At 43.2% G+C, this 15,690-nt stretch overlaps 1 protein-coding gene across 5 annotated transcripts in view; it reads left to right on the top strand.

The window, feature by feature from the left end:
* The window catches only part of DCX (doublecortin), a 110,149-nt gene extending 95,396 nt beyond the window's left edge, over nt 1-14,753 (top strand). For 3 of the 5 annotated variants that reach the window (XM_019824182.3, XM_019824178.3, XM_019824179.3), the window contains exons 6-7: nt 453-550; nt 12,332-14,753. In XM_019824182.3, the coding sequence (XP_019679741.1) occupies nt 453-550; nt 12,332-12,388 (155 nt within the window). In that variant the 3' untranslated portion in view covers nt 12,389-14,753. The remainder of the gene's footprint in view (nt 1-452; nt 551-12,331) is intronic. The other 2 variants (XM_019824183.3, XM_019824180.3) reach the window with 1 other exon arrangement.
* Nucleotides 14,754-15,690: the final 937 nt, after the last annotated feature.

The following is a 15,690-nucleotide window of genomic DNA, read 5'->3' as shown; positions in this document are numbered from 1 at the left end:
GGGTGGCAGGGAGGTGAGAACAAAAAGAGACAGTGGGGAGAGATTGGCTATCTGCCACATCATCTGCTTTGTGCCTCACTTTTTTTCTCACTTGTAACCTTGAAACGAAATCCTATGTTCCCAGACTACCTCCCAGAGATGGTGTTAGGGTCAAACTTGGGAATGAATATGAGAAAGGTTTGAAAAGAACCAGAGCCCTGTAATTGGAAGCGCTCAGGGGAAAGGGTGGGAGGATTATGGCCCTGCACTGCTCCAGGATCTAATTAACTGAGGATTGCAGTTCTGGCCTTTCTGAGGAATGTGTTTCTTTTCACCTTTGTTCCGCTCATCAAATCACTTGGTTGTCTGTGTACCTTGCTTGAATGTTCTTCGTGTCTTCGGAGGGGAAGGATAACTGGTTCTTTTGTATGCTGTTGATTCTTATCCCTTCCTTTTCTCTTGCCTTGGGCTAGCAAACGGGACCTCCAGCAGCCAGCTCTCCACCCCCAAGTCTAAACAGTCACCCATCTCCACGCCCACCAGTCCTGGCAGCCTCCGGAAGCACAAGGTATTATGTCTCTTATACCTTACTAAACCCCTTTGCACTCGGACTTCTTTGAATGGCTGGGTGAGGGTTTGCTCCGCCATCCAACTTCAACAGTGCACCAAGGCCAGAATTTCCCTTCATCTGGTCCTCGAGCTTGAAGACCTGGGAATCCCAGCAGGGGCCAAGCTTCTGGTCACTTTTATTTATTCCTCCCACCCACATACCCACCTCTCCCCCCCCCCCCCCCCGCCAAACACGTTTATCTACTCCTATTGACCCTTAACCAAAAGAGGTAACAAAGGTCCCAAACATCCATTAGTACTTAATGGTATCACCAAATGATGGCTCAGAGGATGAGCTGGGCTCTTTTCGCTCCAATTCAGAGGCATAGCAAAGAGGGCATCGAGGGCAACATATGTCCCCAGGCACCAGTCCGTGGAAGTGAAAGACAGCATCAAAGAAAGTTAGCACTGAGTTACTCCCTTCAGATTTGCTGGACGTCAAAATATGAACAGACCCTAGTTTCACTGTGTATTCTTCACTCCCAGGCAGATTCTGGTACAGCGTAGGAAGAGAGGGCACATACATGCCGCATTGACCCTGGGCACCATTCACACATCTAAGTCACTCAAAGTAAATATGCCACTAAAAGATAGAACTTTGTAAACTCTCCAGCCCCACTTTCCAAGCAGATTCCCACCCAGAAGTCTCTTCTGTATAGAAAATCTGAAGAGGTCACTGCCTTGAACCTCATCTCTGAGGCGATGCGAACGTGGTTTCTGCTCTGATGACCCCACCGTGGAGCAGCTTCCTCTAGGATTCTTTTGACTTCTTCCTGCTCAGAAGACTTGGGTTGAGATGGTAAAAGGCGAAAAGCCACCGATGTGGCCAACTCCATCATGGAACCATAGATGGTCTGAAGAGCTGAAAGAGATTTTAGATGGAGATACATGAGTTTCCTTTGATTCTCTCAATAAGCTTGTGAGGTTGGCATTTTGCAGGGGAGGAAATTAAGAGCCAGGAGGGTTAAGCTACTAGGGTGACACAGCTACGTAGTGTCACACGTAAGACTGGCACCCAGGTTACCAGCAGTATGCTGGAGCCAGTTCATGCTAGCTCACGAAAGGCGATGGTGAACATCGCTTCCCCAGCTCTGTGCTCAGCGACATCCTGTTGGTAACCAGAACTCAGTGGTGGTGGGAGTATTTGCACTATGGAAATCAGCAAGCACTGCCAATCAAGGCCATTGTTTCCACCCGCCCCCCACGCCACCACCCCGAAAATCAGTTGTTAAACATTTAACAGCACACCGCTGCCTGACATTCATTTTCATTTTCTTCTCTCTCCACTAGGGCTTTAATTTCCTGGTTAATCTGACCATTACCTGTCCTGTCATTCCTAGTTCCTGTTCCGTTCCTTTAATGACCCCTTTAACTCTCTGGTATTGACCCCGACCAGAGCCTTCTAATTGTCCTGCTTAGCTATTTTGTTTCCCCAAAAGAGGGTCTGCTGAACTGTCTGTGTAGCTAATATTACGGGGAGGTTGTGGCTTGGATAAAAGCTCCTCTTGCCGTCAGCTTTCAGTAATTGTGAGCAGCTCCTATGCTACCCTGCTTCTTTTTTTTTTAATGTTTATTTATTTTTTGAGACAGAGAGAGACAGAGCATGAACGGGGGAGGATCGGAGAGGGAGACACAGAATCTGAAACAGGCTCCAGGCTCTGAGCTGTCAGCACAGAGCTCGACGCGGGGCTCGAACCCACGGACCGTGAGATCGTGACCTGAGCCGAAGTCGGACGCTTAACTGACTGAGCCACCCAGGCGCCCCAATGCTACCCTGCTTCTTACTGTAGCTTTGCCCTATGCATTTCTGCCCTTACTGTCCTTCCAAGAAGTGTGACCTGTCCCAGCACCTTCCATCAGTACTTCCCAAAGGGAAGGGGCTGCTTGCACATTTATTTGACGTGCTCAGTTCATTTGTGCTGAGGTGGAGTGCTGGCCGTGTTAAACAATTTCTCCTGGTTGGGTCTGCAGGCTGGTTGTGGGGGTGTTTTGTTTCGACTCGATTCTCCAAATGAATTTAACCACTGAGGGACTAGAACAAACTGTAGGAGGGCGGCACGGTCAGAGCCTCGCTGTTTTCTTCACTGTGGGATTTTTTAGTGCCTCCCCTTATTTTTAAAAGTACTCTTTTTGTTTTTTCTGACAGTGACGCAGACAACCATTAAGTAATAAATTATAGAATTTTCTAGAGCCAGCTTTTGGATGTTGGTGAACTTTTCAGAAACATTTGGATTTTGGTGAGCCTCGTACTAATGTTTTAACTTCTTTGATAGCATTTCAAATTTACGGAAGAGTCATGAGAGTAACATAAAAAGCTTCTGTATACTGTGCACAGACTCACCTGTTGTTTACGTTTTGCCCCATTTCCTTTATTTTTTGTGTTCTCTCTCTCTCCACACACACACACACACACACACACACACACACACACTTTACCATTTTTTTAACCGCTTGATATTACGTTGCAGACATCATACCCTTTTATCCCTACACACTTCAGTGTGTATTTCCTAACAATGAGGACATTTTCATTCATAACAACAGTACAGTTATCAAAATCAGGAACTTTGCACTGGTGAAACACTATTATATCCCTGCAGCGCATATTCAAACTTCATCAGTTGCCCCAAGGACATTCTTTTCCTGGTCCAAGATCCAATCCGGGATCCCACATCGCCTTCAGTTGGTATGGTATGTCCCTTCTAAGTCTTCTTTAATCTTGAAAAGTGATCGAGTCTTTCTTTTTGACAGCGTGTTGTAGAAATGGAGAGTACAGGCCAGTTCTTTGGTAGCATGTCCTCTGATTTAGGTGTGCCCGATGTTTCCTTGTGAGCAAGTCCATATTACGCATTGGGAGCAGAATTGACACGGAAGTGATGTTGCGTGTCTCTTATTGGTTCATCCTGTAAGGAGGCAATAGCCTCGCGCTTACACCACCAATGATGGAGGGTGAACTGGTGTTTCTGAATAAGTTACAGAGTATCTCGTGACCTTGGCTCAAGACCCCTGGGTCTCAGGCCTCAGCTTCTAGCTCCTCCTTTTACACAGCTACCTGAGCCTCAGCACCGTCCAGGTCCTTGGGCAGTAGGCCTAAGCAGTTCTCATCTGAACATCCATCCAAGTGGACCTGAAAGGTGTGAGTCATGGTGGAGACAGGAAGCAGGTGGCTGAGGCCATGACTTTCCTCCTGCGCAATTGGAAACAAACTTGAAGTCCCAGCATCCCTTTGGTAACTTTTGATGGCTGTGGCAGGGCCCTAAGCTGTAATCAGCCTCTTGGCTTCCCCTCTTAAGCAGCTCATGGAGAATCCTCTTTAATGCAGCTGTGATGGGGTTAGCCAAAGTCCGCATACTCAAGTGCTACAATATGGACACAAAGTAAATCCTTGGATAGTTAATGAGAACAACATTTTGCACTTCTATACTGCTTCATCCTTTTGCTAGTCATTTTCCCATTTGCCCTGATGATAACACTGTGGGAGAAATGGGGCAAGTGGCGTTTCCACTTTACAAATGAGAAAACTCGGGTGCCGAGGTTAAAGACAACCCCAGTGTGATTCAACACGTTGGAGAAGGTAGCACATTAAAGGTGTTTAAAAAGCCTAGACGTAGAGTGAAACTCTTTTGTTTATTTAAAAAAATTTTTTTTCCACATTAGTGATTTGCACCCATGCCTTTAAATTTGGAAGCACTTTGCTTGCAAAGTTGTCTAGAGATCGAAGGGAAATATATTTGACATATTATTTGAAAATATAACTGGGGCGTGTGGGTGGCTCAGTTCGTGGAGTGACTGACTTCGGCTCAGATTTAAATGTACGTTCTCCTCTATGTTTCCAGACCTTTTTTCTGTCATCCTATAAGTGTTTGGAGAGATAGTTTGATGAATAAAGCAGGGTCCTGACCCTTAAATCACAGACACCACTCTAAATGGATTTTGGTAGTGTAATCAAGAGTGAACAAAAGGACTATAGGAGCTCAAAGAGGGGTGGTGAGAAAGGCATCTGACTGGGGGAGGGTGGATGATGGGGAACGTTTTGCAGACTAGGTGACATTTAAGTGGGGCCTTGAAGCCTGGGTAGGCTTTTGATGGCTGGTGAAGAGAATGGGCATTGCAACATTTTCAAGAACAAAACCACAGCATCAGCAAAGTGCCGGGCACGTTTGGGAAAAAGCAAACCCAAACTAGAAGCCAGGTTTCTCAAAAACTCCTCTCTGACTTCCTTTGGACTATAAGCTCCTTGGACCAGAGACCAAGTTTTTGTTTTCTCTAACGCAATAGTATCGCCAGCACAGCTGTATTTGTTACAAACATTTTGTTCTGTGGGGCTCCAAGGGACCAAGAAAATGAATTTCAGGTGCAAATTATTTGTATTGTTAAGCAATATGTGTGTTTCTGTATTTCTACATATCGATCAACAAAAACAGTGTTGAGATAATTTCTTTTCCTGAACATTGTTCTACCCACGCAAGAAAATATATTTTGAATACTAAATAAGTGGATGGAAGACAGAAGCACAGAAGTTCATTCCCAAGCCTAGTCCTATGGATTCTCTCCATAGTCTGCACCTCACCTTACCCATCCCGAGTGCAATCTCCTCACGATGCTATCCCTAGGCCTGTCCCCTCTTCCTCTGAAATATAGGTCTGAAATAATCTTCTCCTATAATTATTTCCCCCGGCCAACCAACTACACGGAAGGGTTTGTTGCATGAATAATCAAGAGCTAAAGTCCCAGTGGGTCAGTGTGGTGTGACTCAAAGTGGCCTCCAGGGTGAAAAAGGCCCTTCTATATTGTCCCCCAAATGCCCAGGGACCTCATGAACACGGCAGCATCTGTCTCATTTCTCTTCCTTTGGTCTGACTAATACAACACAACATGCAATGATTTGACTTCTATTTTATAGAATTTTAGAACCATAAAGAACCCTGAAAGATCTTGTATCTAATGGAATTCATCAACAGTCACAATATATTCCTAGAACAAAACTACCACAAACTGTTTCTTATGTTTGCACACATCATTACATTCTGGCTATTACTATATACATTATTCATAGATGTGTGCATATTGCTGTATAGGGTGGCATGGTCAGGAATCACATAGTCAGTATTCAGTTGTCAGCGTAAGGGATTTTCAAAGGTACTATTTTTTTTTTTTTAGTAACAGCTTATTGAGATGTAATTCACATACTGTAAAATTCACCTTTTTAAAGTATGCACTTTAGTGGTAATCACAAAGTTGAACAAGAATATATTCATCACCCTTGAGAGTAGTCATAGCCCCTTCTCCGTCTACCCAACCCCTGGCAACCACTAATCTTCTGTTTCGATGAGTTAGCATATTCTGAACATTTCATATAAACTTCCCTCTGAGCACTGCTTTGGCTGCATCTCATAACTTTTCCTGTATTGTTATTTCATTTTCCTTTATCTCAAAAGTCCTTTCTAAATTCCCTTGTGATTCCTTCTTTGACCTATTGGCTATTTAGCAGTTTGTTAATTTCCACATATTTGTAAATTTCCCAAATATCTTTCTTTCTTTCTTTCTTTCTTTCTTTCTTTCTTTCTTTCTTTCTTTCTTTCTTTTTAAGCAGGCTCCACGCTGGGTGGGGTTCACACTCAAAACCTTGAGATCAAGATCTGAGCTGAGATCAAGAGGTGGAACTTAACCGACTGAGCCACCCAGGCGCCCTGCCCCCTCCAAATATCTTTCTGTTATTCCTTTCTAATTTAATTCTGCTGTAGTCAAAGAACGTACTTTGTATGGTTTCAATCCTTTTACATTTATTGAGACTTGTTCTATGACCTAACATATAATCTATTCTGCAGAATGTTCCATTGGCCCTTGAGAAGAATGTGTATTTTGCTGTTGGATGGAGTATTCTATAGATGTGTAATTGTTTGTAGTGTTGTTGAAGTCTTCTCTTTCCTTGTTGGTCTTCTGCCTAGTTATTCTGTACATTATTGAAGGTGGAGTATTGAAGTCTTTAACTATAATGGTTGAGCTGTTTATTCCTTCACTTAAGTGCTTTTTTGCTTTACACAGTTTGGTGCTGTTTTGTTAAGGCACATATATGTTTATAATTATGTTTTCAGATGTTTGGACTTCTTTTATCATTACAAAATGTCCTTATTTGTCTCTAGTAACGATTTTTGCCTGGAAGTCTGTTTTTTCTGTTATTAGTATAGCCTCTCCAGCTCTCTTTTATTTACTAACTGCATGGTAAGTCTTTTTCCATCCTTTTGCTTTCAACGGATTTGTGTCTTTAAATTGTGTCTCTTTCAAGCATCATAGAGCTGGATCATGTTGTTTTTTCTTAAATCCATTCCATCAATCTGCCTTTTCATTTGAGTGCTTAATTTACTTATGTTTAATGTAATGACTGGTAAGGTAAGAATTACATCTGCCATTTTGTAGTTTTCTATATGTCTTATGTCTTTTTTGTTCCTTGGTTCCTTAATTTCTGCTCTTTCTTGTGTGACATTTTTCTAATATCTAACAATACCATTTTATTTATTTTTTAATGTTTGTTTATTTTTGAGAGAGAGAGAGAGAGAGACAGAGTGTGAGTGGGGGGAGGGGCAGAGAGAGAGAGAGACAGACGCAGAATCTGAAGCAGGCTTCAGGCTCTGAGCTGTCAGCACAGGGCCTGACGCAGGGCTCGAACTCAGGAACCACGAGATCATGACCTGAGCCGAAGTCGACATTTAACCAACTGAGCCGCCCAGGCTCCCCTAACACATACCATTTTAATCTCCTTGTCTGTTTTTTTACTAATTTTATTTTGAGTTATTTTCTTGGTGGCTGCCCTGGGGGGTACAAATTAATATCTTAATGCAATCTACCTTGGAATAGTATCAACTTGATTTCAACTGAATATAAAAACCATTTACTATAGTATAGCTTTGTCCTTCCCCCTTCCTTTTGTGCTCTTATTGACATACAAATTACACCTTTATACATAATAAGTCCGTCAACACACATATAATTACACTTCCATGCAGTTGTCTTTCGCACTGGATAACAGAAGAGTCCCAAAAATCAATTTGTTCTGCCTTTTGTATTTACCTATGTATTTACCTTTACCCGTGTTCTTTCCTTCTTATGTGGATTTGAATTACTGTCTATTGTCCTTTCCTTTCTCCCTGAAGGATTCTCTTCGGTATTTCTTGGAGGATATGTCTGCTGGCAATGGATCCTCTTTGTTTATCTGGGGATGTCTTATTTTCTCCTTCATTCTTGAAGGATAATTTTGCTAGATTTTCTTCAACGCATTGATCCAATAAGGCTCCCTGCCTTGGCCAAGACACTCTGTGTGTGTGTGTGTGTGTGTGTGTGTGTAGGGGCGTGATTTCAGTGCCCTGTCAGGCAGTTTATAACTTTGCCTTAGCCTTCATTTGCTGCTTGTGCAGGGCCTCAAGGCCAACCAGAGATGAGAGATTAGGGCCCTCTTAGGGTTCTTCCCAGAATACACCCAGTCCTAAACATGTGCCATGTCATAGAGATTCCTGGAAACATGTTGGAGCTTTTCAAAGTCTCCTATGGACATTAATTCTCTAGCTTTTCCTTTTAAGGTTTTGAGCAGCTTCATTTGCCCCAATGGGTTCCTCTACTTTCGGCAGCTGTGATTTTAAACAATTGCAGCTGATTAAGCCTCCCTGAAAAGGCTGTTCGCAGTGAGTGTGCTCTGCGTCAGGTCAAACAAAGGAGAGCCCTACAAGTGGGAATTTCTAAGGAGCTACCGGACAGGCAGAATAGTGACAATTCTCTAGGAATGGGGCATTTCGGGGAGCTTCCAACTCATTCTGCATTTCTGTTTTTCAGATACCATAATTGTGAGGCTGTTGGCTTTCTTCCTTTCTTTTTAATGTTTATTTGTTTATTTTGAGAGAGAAAGACAGCAAGCGAGCAGGGGAGGGGCAGAGAGAGAGGGAAAGAGAATCCCAAGCAGGCCCAGCACTGCTAGCACAGAGCCCAGTGCGGGGCTCTATCTCACAGACCATGAGATCAGGACCTGAGCCGAAATCAGGAGTCAGATGCTTTACTGACTGAGCCATGCAGGCGCCCCGAGGCTGTTGGCTTTCAAAGCTACCCGGAGCAGACATAAAGAAGCGAAATAGAAGAAGCTAAAGCACTACACATTTTCATATTCTTACTAGCATTCAGCCATTTTTCTTGAATAAACACCTCTTGGATTGCTGCAAGCTTTTGGTTAATTTCCAGAGTTTTGAAAAAGTCGATGCTGACAATTTTTCCAGTGTCACTGCCTTTATGTGGGAGCACACTTTCAGAGTCTTTCTTCACTGTTCTGGGCAGCTAGAGCTCAAAGATACTTTAGACTATGTCCAATTTTCACTTTACTCAAGTACGAGAGGACTAAAATCCCTTCAAAGGTGTGACTCAATCGTATGCCGGTTTGCCTCAGTTCAATTTTACAAGTTTTTATTGAACTCCTACTGTTTCCTTGGCCTTGCACTTCCTACCTGTTTGTCAGTTTTATAAGAGATTGTGTTTAGTAGTTTGGAACAAGGGTGCCAAATCCTGCCTATGGCCTGGTGGTTTGGGGATGCCCCCCACCACGCCCCGATGTAAAAAAAAAAATGTTTCTTACATCTTCAAAGAGTTATAAAAGAAACTAAACCCAAACAAACAGGACTGCATGACAGAGATCAAATGTGACCAGCCAAGAGAGCCCAAAATAATTACTATGTAGCCCTTTACAAAAAAAGTTTGCTAGCTCCTGATTTATAGTGAAGGGATGGCCGGTTGGTGACAAGTAAGTCTATTTGCTATAGTTGCCTTTCTTGTGCTTTGAAATAATTAAGTGTTCCCTGGAGAGTCCCAAATAATAGCCCGAGAGGTAGAAGAGACCTTACATATTGTCCATCCCAAAGTCTGAATTTTCTTGATGAAGACACCAAGATTCAAAGACTTGTTCAATGCCACAGTAGTAGTTATCCAGGGCTAAAAGCTCAGGTTTCTGAATATACTTTGCTCCTCTTCCCATTGAATCTGCCTAAAAGTTTTCTTGCCACTTCTTTCTCAGCAAAAAGCATCCTTTTTTTTTCTAAGATTTTATTGTTAAGTAATCTCTACACTCAACATGGGGATCGCACTTAAAACCCCAAGATCAAGAGTTGCGCACTCTACCGACTGAGCTAGCCAGGCGCCCCACAGTAAGAAGTATTCTTAATGCTTCTCTTCCCTATTCTTGTCCTTTTTCCTCTAAGTCACGGAGAAGCCGTATGCTCCAATTTTTTGGACAGCTCTCTACTGAAGTTCTCTGTTTGTACTATACCAAGGAGGGTGTCTTAAATATCCAGGCAGTTGACCTTAAATTTTTCAGTTCCCTTTAGTATCTTGCTGATAATGTGAATGATAACAGTGGTTTTCAAACTGTTTCATTTGGAGATGGGTGAGATTCTGCACCCCCCCCCACCCCCGTCTGATTCAACTACAACAACTACACTTTTATTTATTTTATGTACTGGGTTTCCAAACAAAATTTCACTTCAATGGAGGATTTAGAAGGCGAAGAGAGGGAGAGACAGAGTTTTGAAAATCACTGACTTAGACTATGGGTGACGTAAGTCCAAGAGGAATCACAAGTACCTCCAAATACAGCTCTGGGGACAATGGGAAAAACCAATGTCATGTCATCTCCCCATTTCCTCAAGACAGACAAAGCTGGGCATTATTGGAGCCATGGATCCTAACTCTTGATGCAAAATAGAAGAGCATTAGGAAATACGTTAGAAGTGGGAATACGGGTTACATTTTCTGGTCCAGGCATTTGTTCAGGGCCTGGCAGTTCTCTGGGAGCCTGAAATGAACATATATATATATATATATATATATATATATATATATGATATAGGGTTTATTCACCACTGATTTTTGACAAAAGGCGTGATCCCAATCAATGATCCCTAACCTAAACCTCACATGGTCTGCAAAAAACAACTCAAAAACAGACTATAGATGTAAGTGTAAAACATGTAGAAAGAAATGTGGAAGATCTTGTTGACAATGAAAGCACCATCCATACTAATAATAAAAATAATAAATTGGACCTCATCAAAATTCAAAACTTTTGCTCTGTCAAAGACCACGCTAAAGGTATGAAGAGACAAGCTACAGAGTAGGAGAAAAAACAAAACTTGCAAGCCACATATCTACCCAGAGACATATGTAGAATATAAAAACGACTGTTAAAACTCAACAGGAAGAGATCCAATTAGAAAATGAACAAAAGATCCAAAGAAACGTTTCACTGAGGAGGAATTACAGTTGCCAACTGAGCACATGAAAAGATGTTTAACACCGTTAACCATCAGGAAAATGCAAATCAAAATCACAACGAGATAGCGCTACAAACCCACGGGGATCGCTAAAATAAAAAAGTAGCGCAAACACCAAATACCGGTGAGGGTGTGGATAAACCGGATCACTAATACTTTCCTGGGGAGAACGTAAGTAGTACATGCACTCTGGAAAACGACACTGCAGTCTTTACAAATGAAACACACAATTACGATGCGACTCAGCAGCAATGCTCTTGAGCATTTATTTCCGAGAAATGAAAACTTACGTTCATACGTGCATGAAGGTCCCAAACATGTATGGGAGTGTTTATTGAAAGTTTTTTAAAAAAATTTTTTTTTGTTGTTTATTTACTTTTGAGATAGAGAAAGACAGAGAATGAGCAGGGAAGGGGCAGAGAAAGAGAGAGAAACAGAATCTGAAGTGGGCTCCAGGCTCCAAGCTGACAGCACAGAGCCCGATACGGGGCTCGAACTCACAAACCTCGAGATCATGACCTGAGCTGAAGTCAGACACTTAACCGACTGAGCCACCCAGGTGCCCCAGTTTGTTGCAAGCTTTGTTTGTAATAACCCCTACGCCCTTCAGTGGGTGAAGAGTTAACCAAACTGTGCTATACCCGCACTGTGGAATACTGCTCAAGCAATATAGAGCAGTGAACTGTCGCTCCAGCTTGTATGAATCTCCGGGGGATTATGCTGAATGGGAAGGGCTGGTCCCAAAAGGTTACATATTGTATGATTCCATTTATATAACGTTGTTGGAATGACAAGACTGTAGAAATGGGAAACAGATTATTGGTTGCCAGGGAGGTTTAGAGGCGGGAGATGGGGAGGGGAAAATGTAACTCTAAGCAGGGTGGGGGGTAGCACGAGGGAGCCCTTTGACAAGGATACAGGTCTGTGTCTCAGCTGTGGTGATAGTCACACTGATATACACATGTGGTAAAATTTCATAAGACTACACCCCTCCACACACACATGACTGCGTGGAAAACGGCCAGATATTACCATTGGGGGAAATTGAGTGAAGGATATATTGGCACAAGTATACCTCCCTATACTTCAGCTTCCTATGAACCTATAATTAGTTCCAGACAAAAATCAGAGGGGCGCCTGGGGGGCTCAGTTGGTTAAGCATTCGGCTCTTGATTTCGGCTCAGGTCATGATCTCACGGTTTGTGAGTTCGAGTCCTGAATCGGGCTCCACGCTGACAGCACAGAGCCTGCTTGGGATTCTCTCTCTCCCTCTCTCTCTCTGCCCCTTCACTGCTCATGCTCTCTCTCTCTCTCTCTCTCTCTCTCAAAATAAATAAGAATTTTAAAAAATTAGAGAAAATACTAATTAAAAAAGCGGCTCATTGCAGAGCCTAAGATGACAAGAAAAGGAGAGTTAACTTGATGTCTTATCTTCTTAACAGGATCTGTACCTGCCTCTGTCCTTGGATGACTCAGACTCGCTCGGTGATTCCATGTGAAGGAGAAGAGAACGTTCAGAGTCCAGAGTACAAATCCAAGCTTACCGTTACAATAGGGTACTTCTGCTCAAGGGTCCAACACGGCTACTGGTGCTTTCAAGTTTTTATTTTTTTGTTGTTGTTATTTTTAAAAACACACTGTAATATGTTGGGTTTATTTTCCTGTGATTTCTCCTCTGGGCCACTGATCCACAGTTAACCAACCATAAGAGATAGATTGATAACCATCCTTTGGGGTAACTTTCCGGGGATGCAAAACGTGCTAGTCCATGACCTTTCTATTGAACACGTAGGCGCCTGTGCTATTTCTCCCCTGCCTCACTTTGCTCATACACGCGACAGTCTTCCTTCTGTAGAGGGTTGTTTACATACATAGCACTTCAAATGTGTATGTGGGAAAGAAACTCATTGGCAAATCCAAGAGTGACAAACACAAGTGCCCCTTGTCTCCCGATCTCAAGAATGCTGGAGACTCCCGGGAGGACGGCAAGGCAGCTCCCCAGGCTCGCTCTTCACTCCTGATTGAGCCCCCCAGTTTGTTGTCCCACAACAATTCTGGCTGTCAAGGGGGAGAAACACCAGCAACTTGTAATTCTGACACCAGATGTTTAGGATCCCCGTGCAGGGCTAGCTAAAAAGAGACTAGGCAGAACTGAGTGAGAAACACTGTAGACATTTCAGTAGAGTTTCTAAAGCACAGTGAATTTCTTGTCGATCTCTCCAGTGGGGCACTTTGGAATCAATAAGCAATTAAGAATTGGTGGTGAGGGACTTCATATACCCGATTCCTCTAGGACGCTAACATAGCGAGTTATTACACAAAACTGTACGGTATCCATCTATCTCTGTTCTATTGAATGCCTTGTAAACAGCCAACACTGAAAACACTGTGAGAATTTGTTTTCAGGTCTGACACCTTTCGGTCGCTTTTTATAGCAAGAAACCAATATCCTTTTTATAAAACCTCGTGTCTGTATTTCAGGAGCAAACTCTTCAGGCTCCCTTTTTATAAACTGGTGATTTTTCTTTTGTCTAAAAAACACATGCAGAAAATTTACCAAAAAAAAAAATGCAGAAGAATAACGTAGTTTAGAAATCATGCTGTCACTGCCAAACAGAAACCTCCAGAAGGAAACAAAATGAATAGCAGAGGCCAATTCAATAGAATCAGTCTTTTGATAACTTTTTAACAGTTATGCTTGCATTAATAATTTCAATGTGGACCAGACATTCTAATTATATTTTAAACGAAATGTTACGGCATATTTTAAACAACTCTTTTTTATCGATAATCCTGATATTTCATACTGAAGACACAGAAACCTTGCGCTTGTCTTTACCGCTAGAGAGGATTTCTCTTTGCTAAGGACTGATCATTTGAAATAGTTCTCGGTCTTTGAGGTACCGGTTCATAACACTGCTTTTTGTCTGTAATCATAGCCCATAACGGCAAAGACAACTAAATTTAAGGGAAAGCCATGCATGCCAATTCTGTGTTTGCTTTTAGCAGATATGAAGATTTCCTTATTTCTTTGTAATTGTACGGATAGTTTGCAAGGGGCAGCATTCAAAGCCGAGCCGCTGTTTGGCTAGTGTTGTTCCTCCACTTGTGCTGGAATGAGCTTGGTGTGTGTGTGCGTGTGCGCGTGTGTGTGTGCACATGTATGCGCATGTGCGTGCACCAGCCGTTCCTTCATGATTAGGATCGTGGGTCGTACATGGATCGGTGGCAACCTGGTGGCGTTGCTGATGTGCGCTATGTAGAAGGGAACCCAGGGGTGGATGGGGTATCTCAGATACCCGTGGACGAGCTTCAGGTGTCCGTAGCTACGAGAAATACTTTTGGTTCGAGAAAAGTCCTGATGATGGTAGTACTGATTCCTGGTTACATGGGTCATTGAAGAACCCCAAATCGTGAGAACCTCCTTTTGCCCCTCTCCTTTATGTGTAGGCCTGTTAGAAACCATTAAGAAGCCCATTTTACCTACCCCCTACTTCCTTGTGGAAGCTCCAGGTTTTCTTAGTGCCTCCCAGAACAATTTGTAGTTAATTGGGAAAAAAGAGCAAGCCAGAGGAGGAGCTCAGATTTCCTCCTGTGCAGGCCCGAAGCCACCTCTCTGAGCGTTTCCTTGATCGTGGCGTATGTACTCAATGGACATATTTTCTGTGGAGTGACCTTTGATCCAACCGTCTTCTGTAATAAAAGTAGATGTTTCCATCTTCCTTGTAATCAGTTAGAAGAGAATGTTTCTGTACCGCCACTTCAGGGGGCTTGGTATAGTTCCAAATCCAAGCCTTTAATAAGTGCATTTTAAATTGGCCCATTTTCAAGGCAGAAAAGAAAAAAAAACCCAAAACATTGGAACGGAGCGCCTTCACCCCTGTCATTCATTCCCGATTTTGCCCAATCCGGTTTTACCACTGAAGTCATTCGGCAAGCATCTGCCACCACTCTCCACGCCCCCCCCATCCTCCCTCCCTGTTTTACGCGTGCACACACACACACGTGCACACACACACACACACGCACACACACACATACACAGTCCATCTGTTGCTTGTTCCTACCTCCTGATTTTTCTCCCTTACAGAAATAGAAATAGGGACAAAGAAGGGGAAAATGTATATATGGGGGCTGGGCTGAACAACTTCATAAGTAGTGTTAACTAGGGGTGAATTGAGAGAAAACTTCCTTTTCTCTTCACTGTTTTGGAAAGGATAGCCATTAGCATGACTGCTTTGTGTCCTTACGGACTTTAGTATTAGCCTAGATTGAATCATAGAGTTTTCTAGCTGGAAGGAACCTTAGGATCACATCATCTACTCCAAATTCCTCATTTTCACGCCAGGAACGGAGATGCAGAGGTAAAGTAATTTCCCCAAGGTCACACAGCTGGCTAGGGGCAGGGCTGGGATTAGAACCCACACCTCCTGGCTCTTGTTCCAGAGCCTTTTCCCACTGAACCGTATTGCCTTCCGCTAGGCCCCTGGGGATTCTTTGCCAGGGTCATGTTGGATCTTGGAGCCATATGCTGCTGCCCTGAGCTCAGTGGGAAACCCACCCAGCAACCTAATACGGCTCTTTCTCCCTGTGTTCACATGGTTCCCATCCACATGGGCGGCAGATGTCCCCAAAGAGGAGGAGGCATTGAGGACCAGCAGGAACAATGAGGTCCCAGACCTTGTCCACCCAAGACAGAGGATCACTTCCCCACCTTGAGGAGCCCTCAGAACAGCCTTCTGAGCTCCTGCCCGATCCAGTCGGAATTGGAGGGAGCCCAATTTTCCCGGTCAGCTCACCT

Source organism: Felis catus, chromosome X (genome assembly GCF_018350175.1).
Source record: "Felis catus isolate Fca126 chromosome X, F.catus_Fca126_mat1.0, whole genome shotgun sequence".
NCBI classification, from domain to species: domain Eukaryota; kingdom Metazoa; phylum Chordata; class Mammalia; order Carnivora; family Felidae; genus Felis; species Felis catus.
The sequence above is the reverse complement of the archived record's forward strand: the minus strand, read 5'-3'. Positions and strand labels throughout refer to the sequence as shown.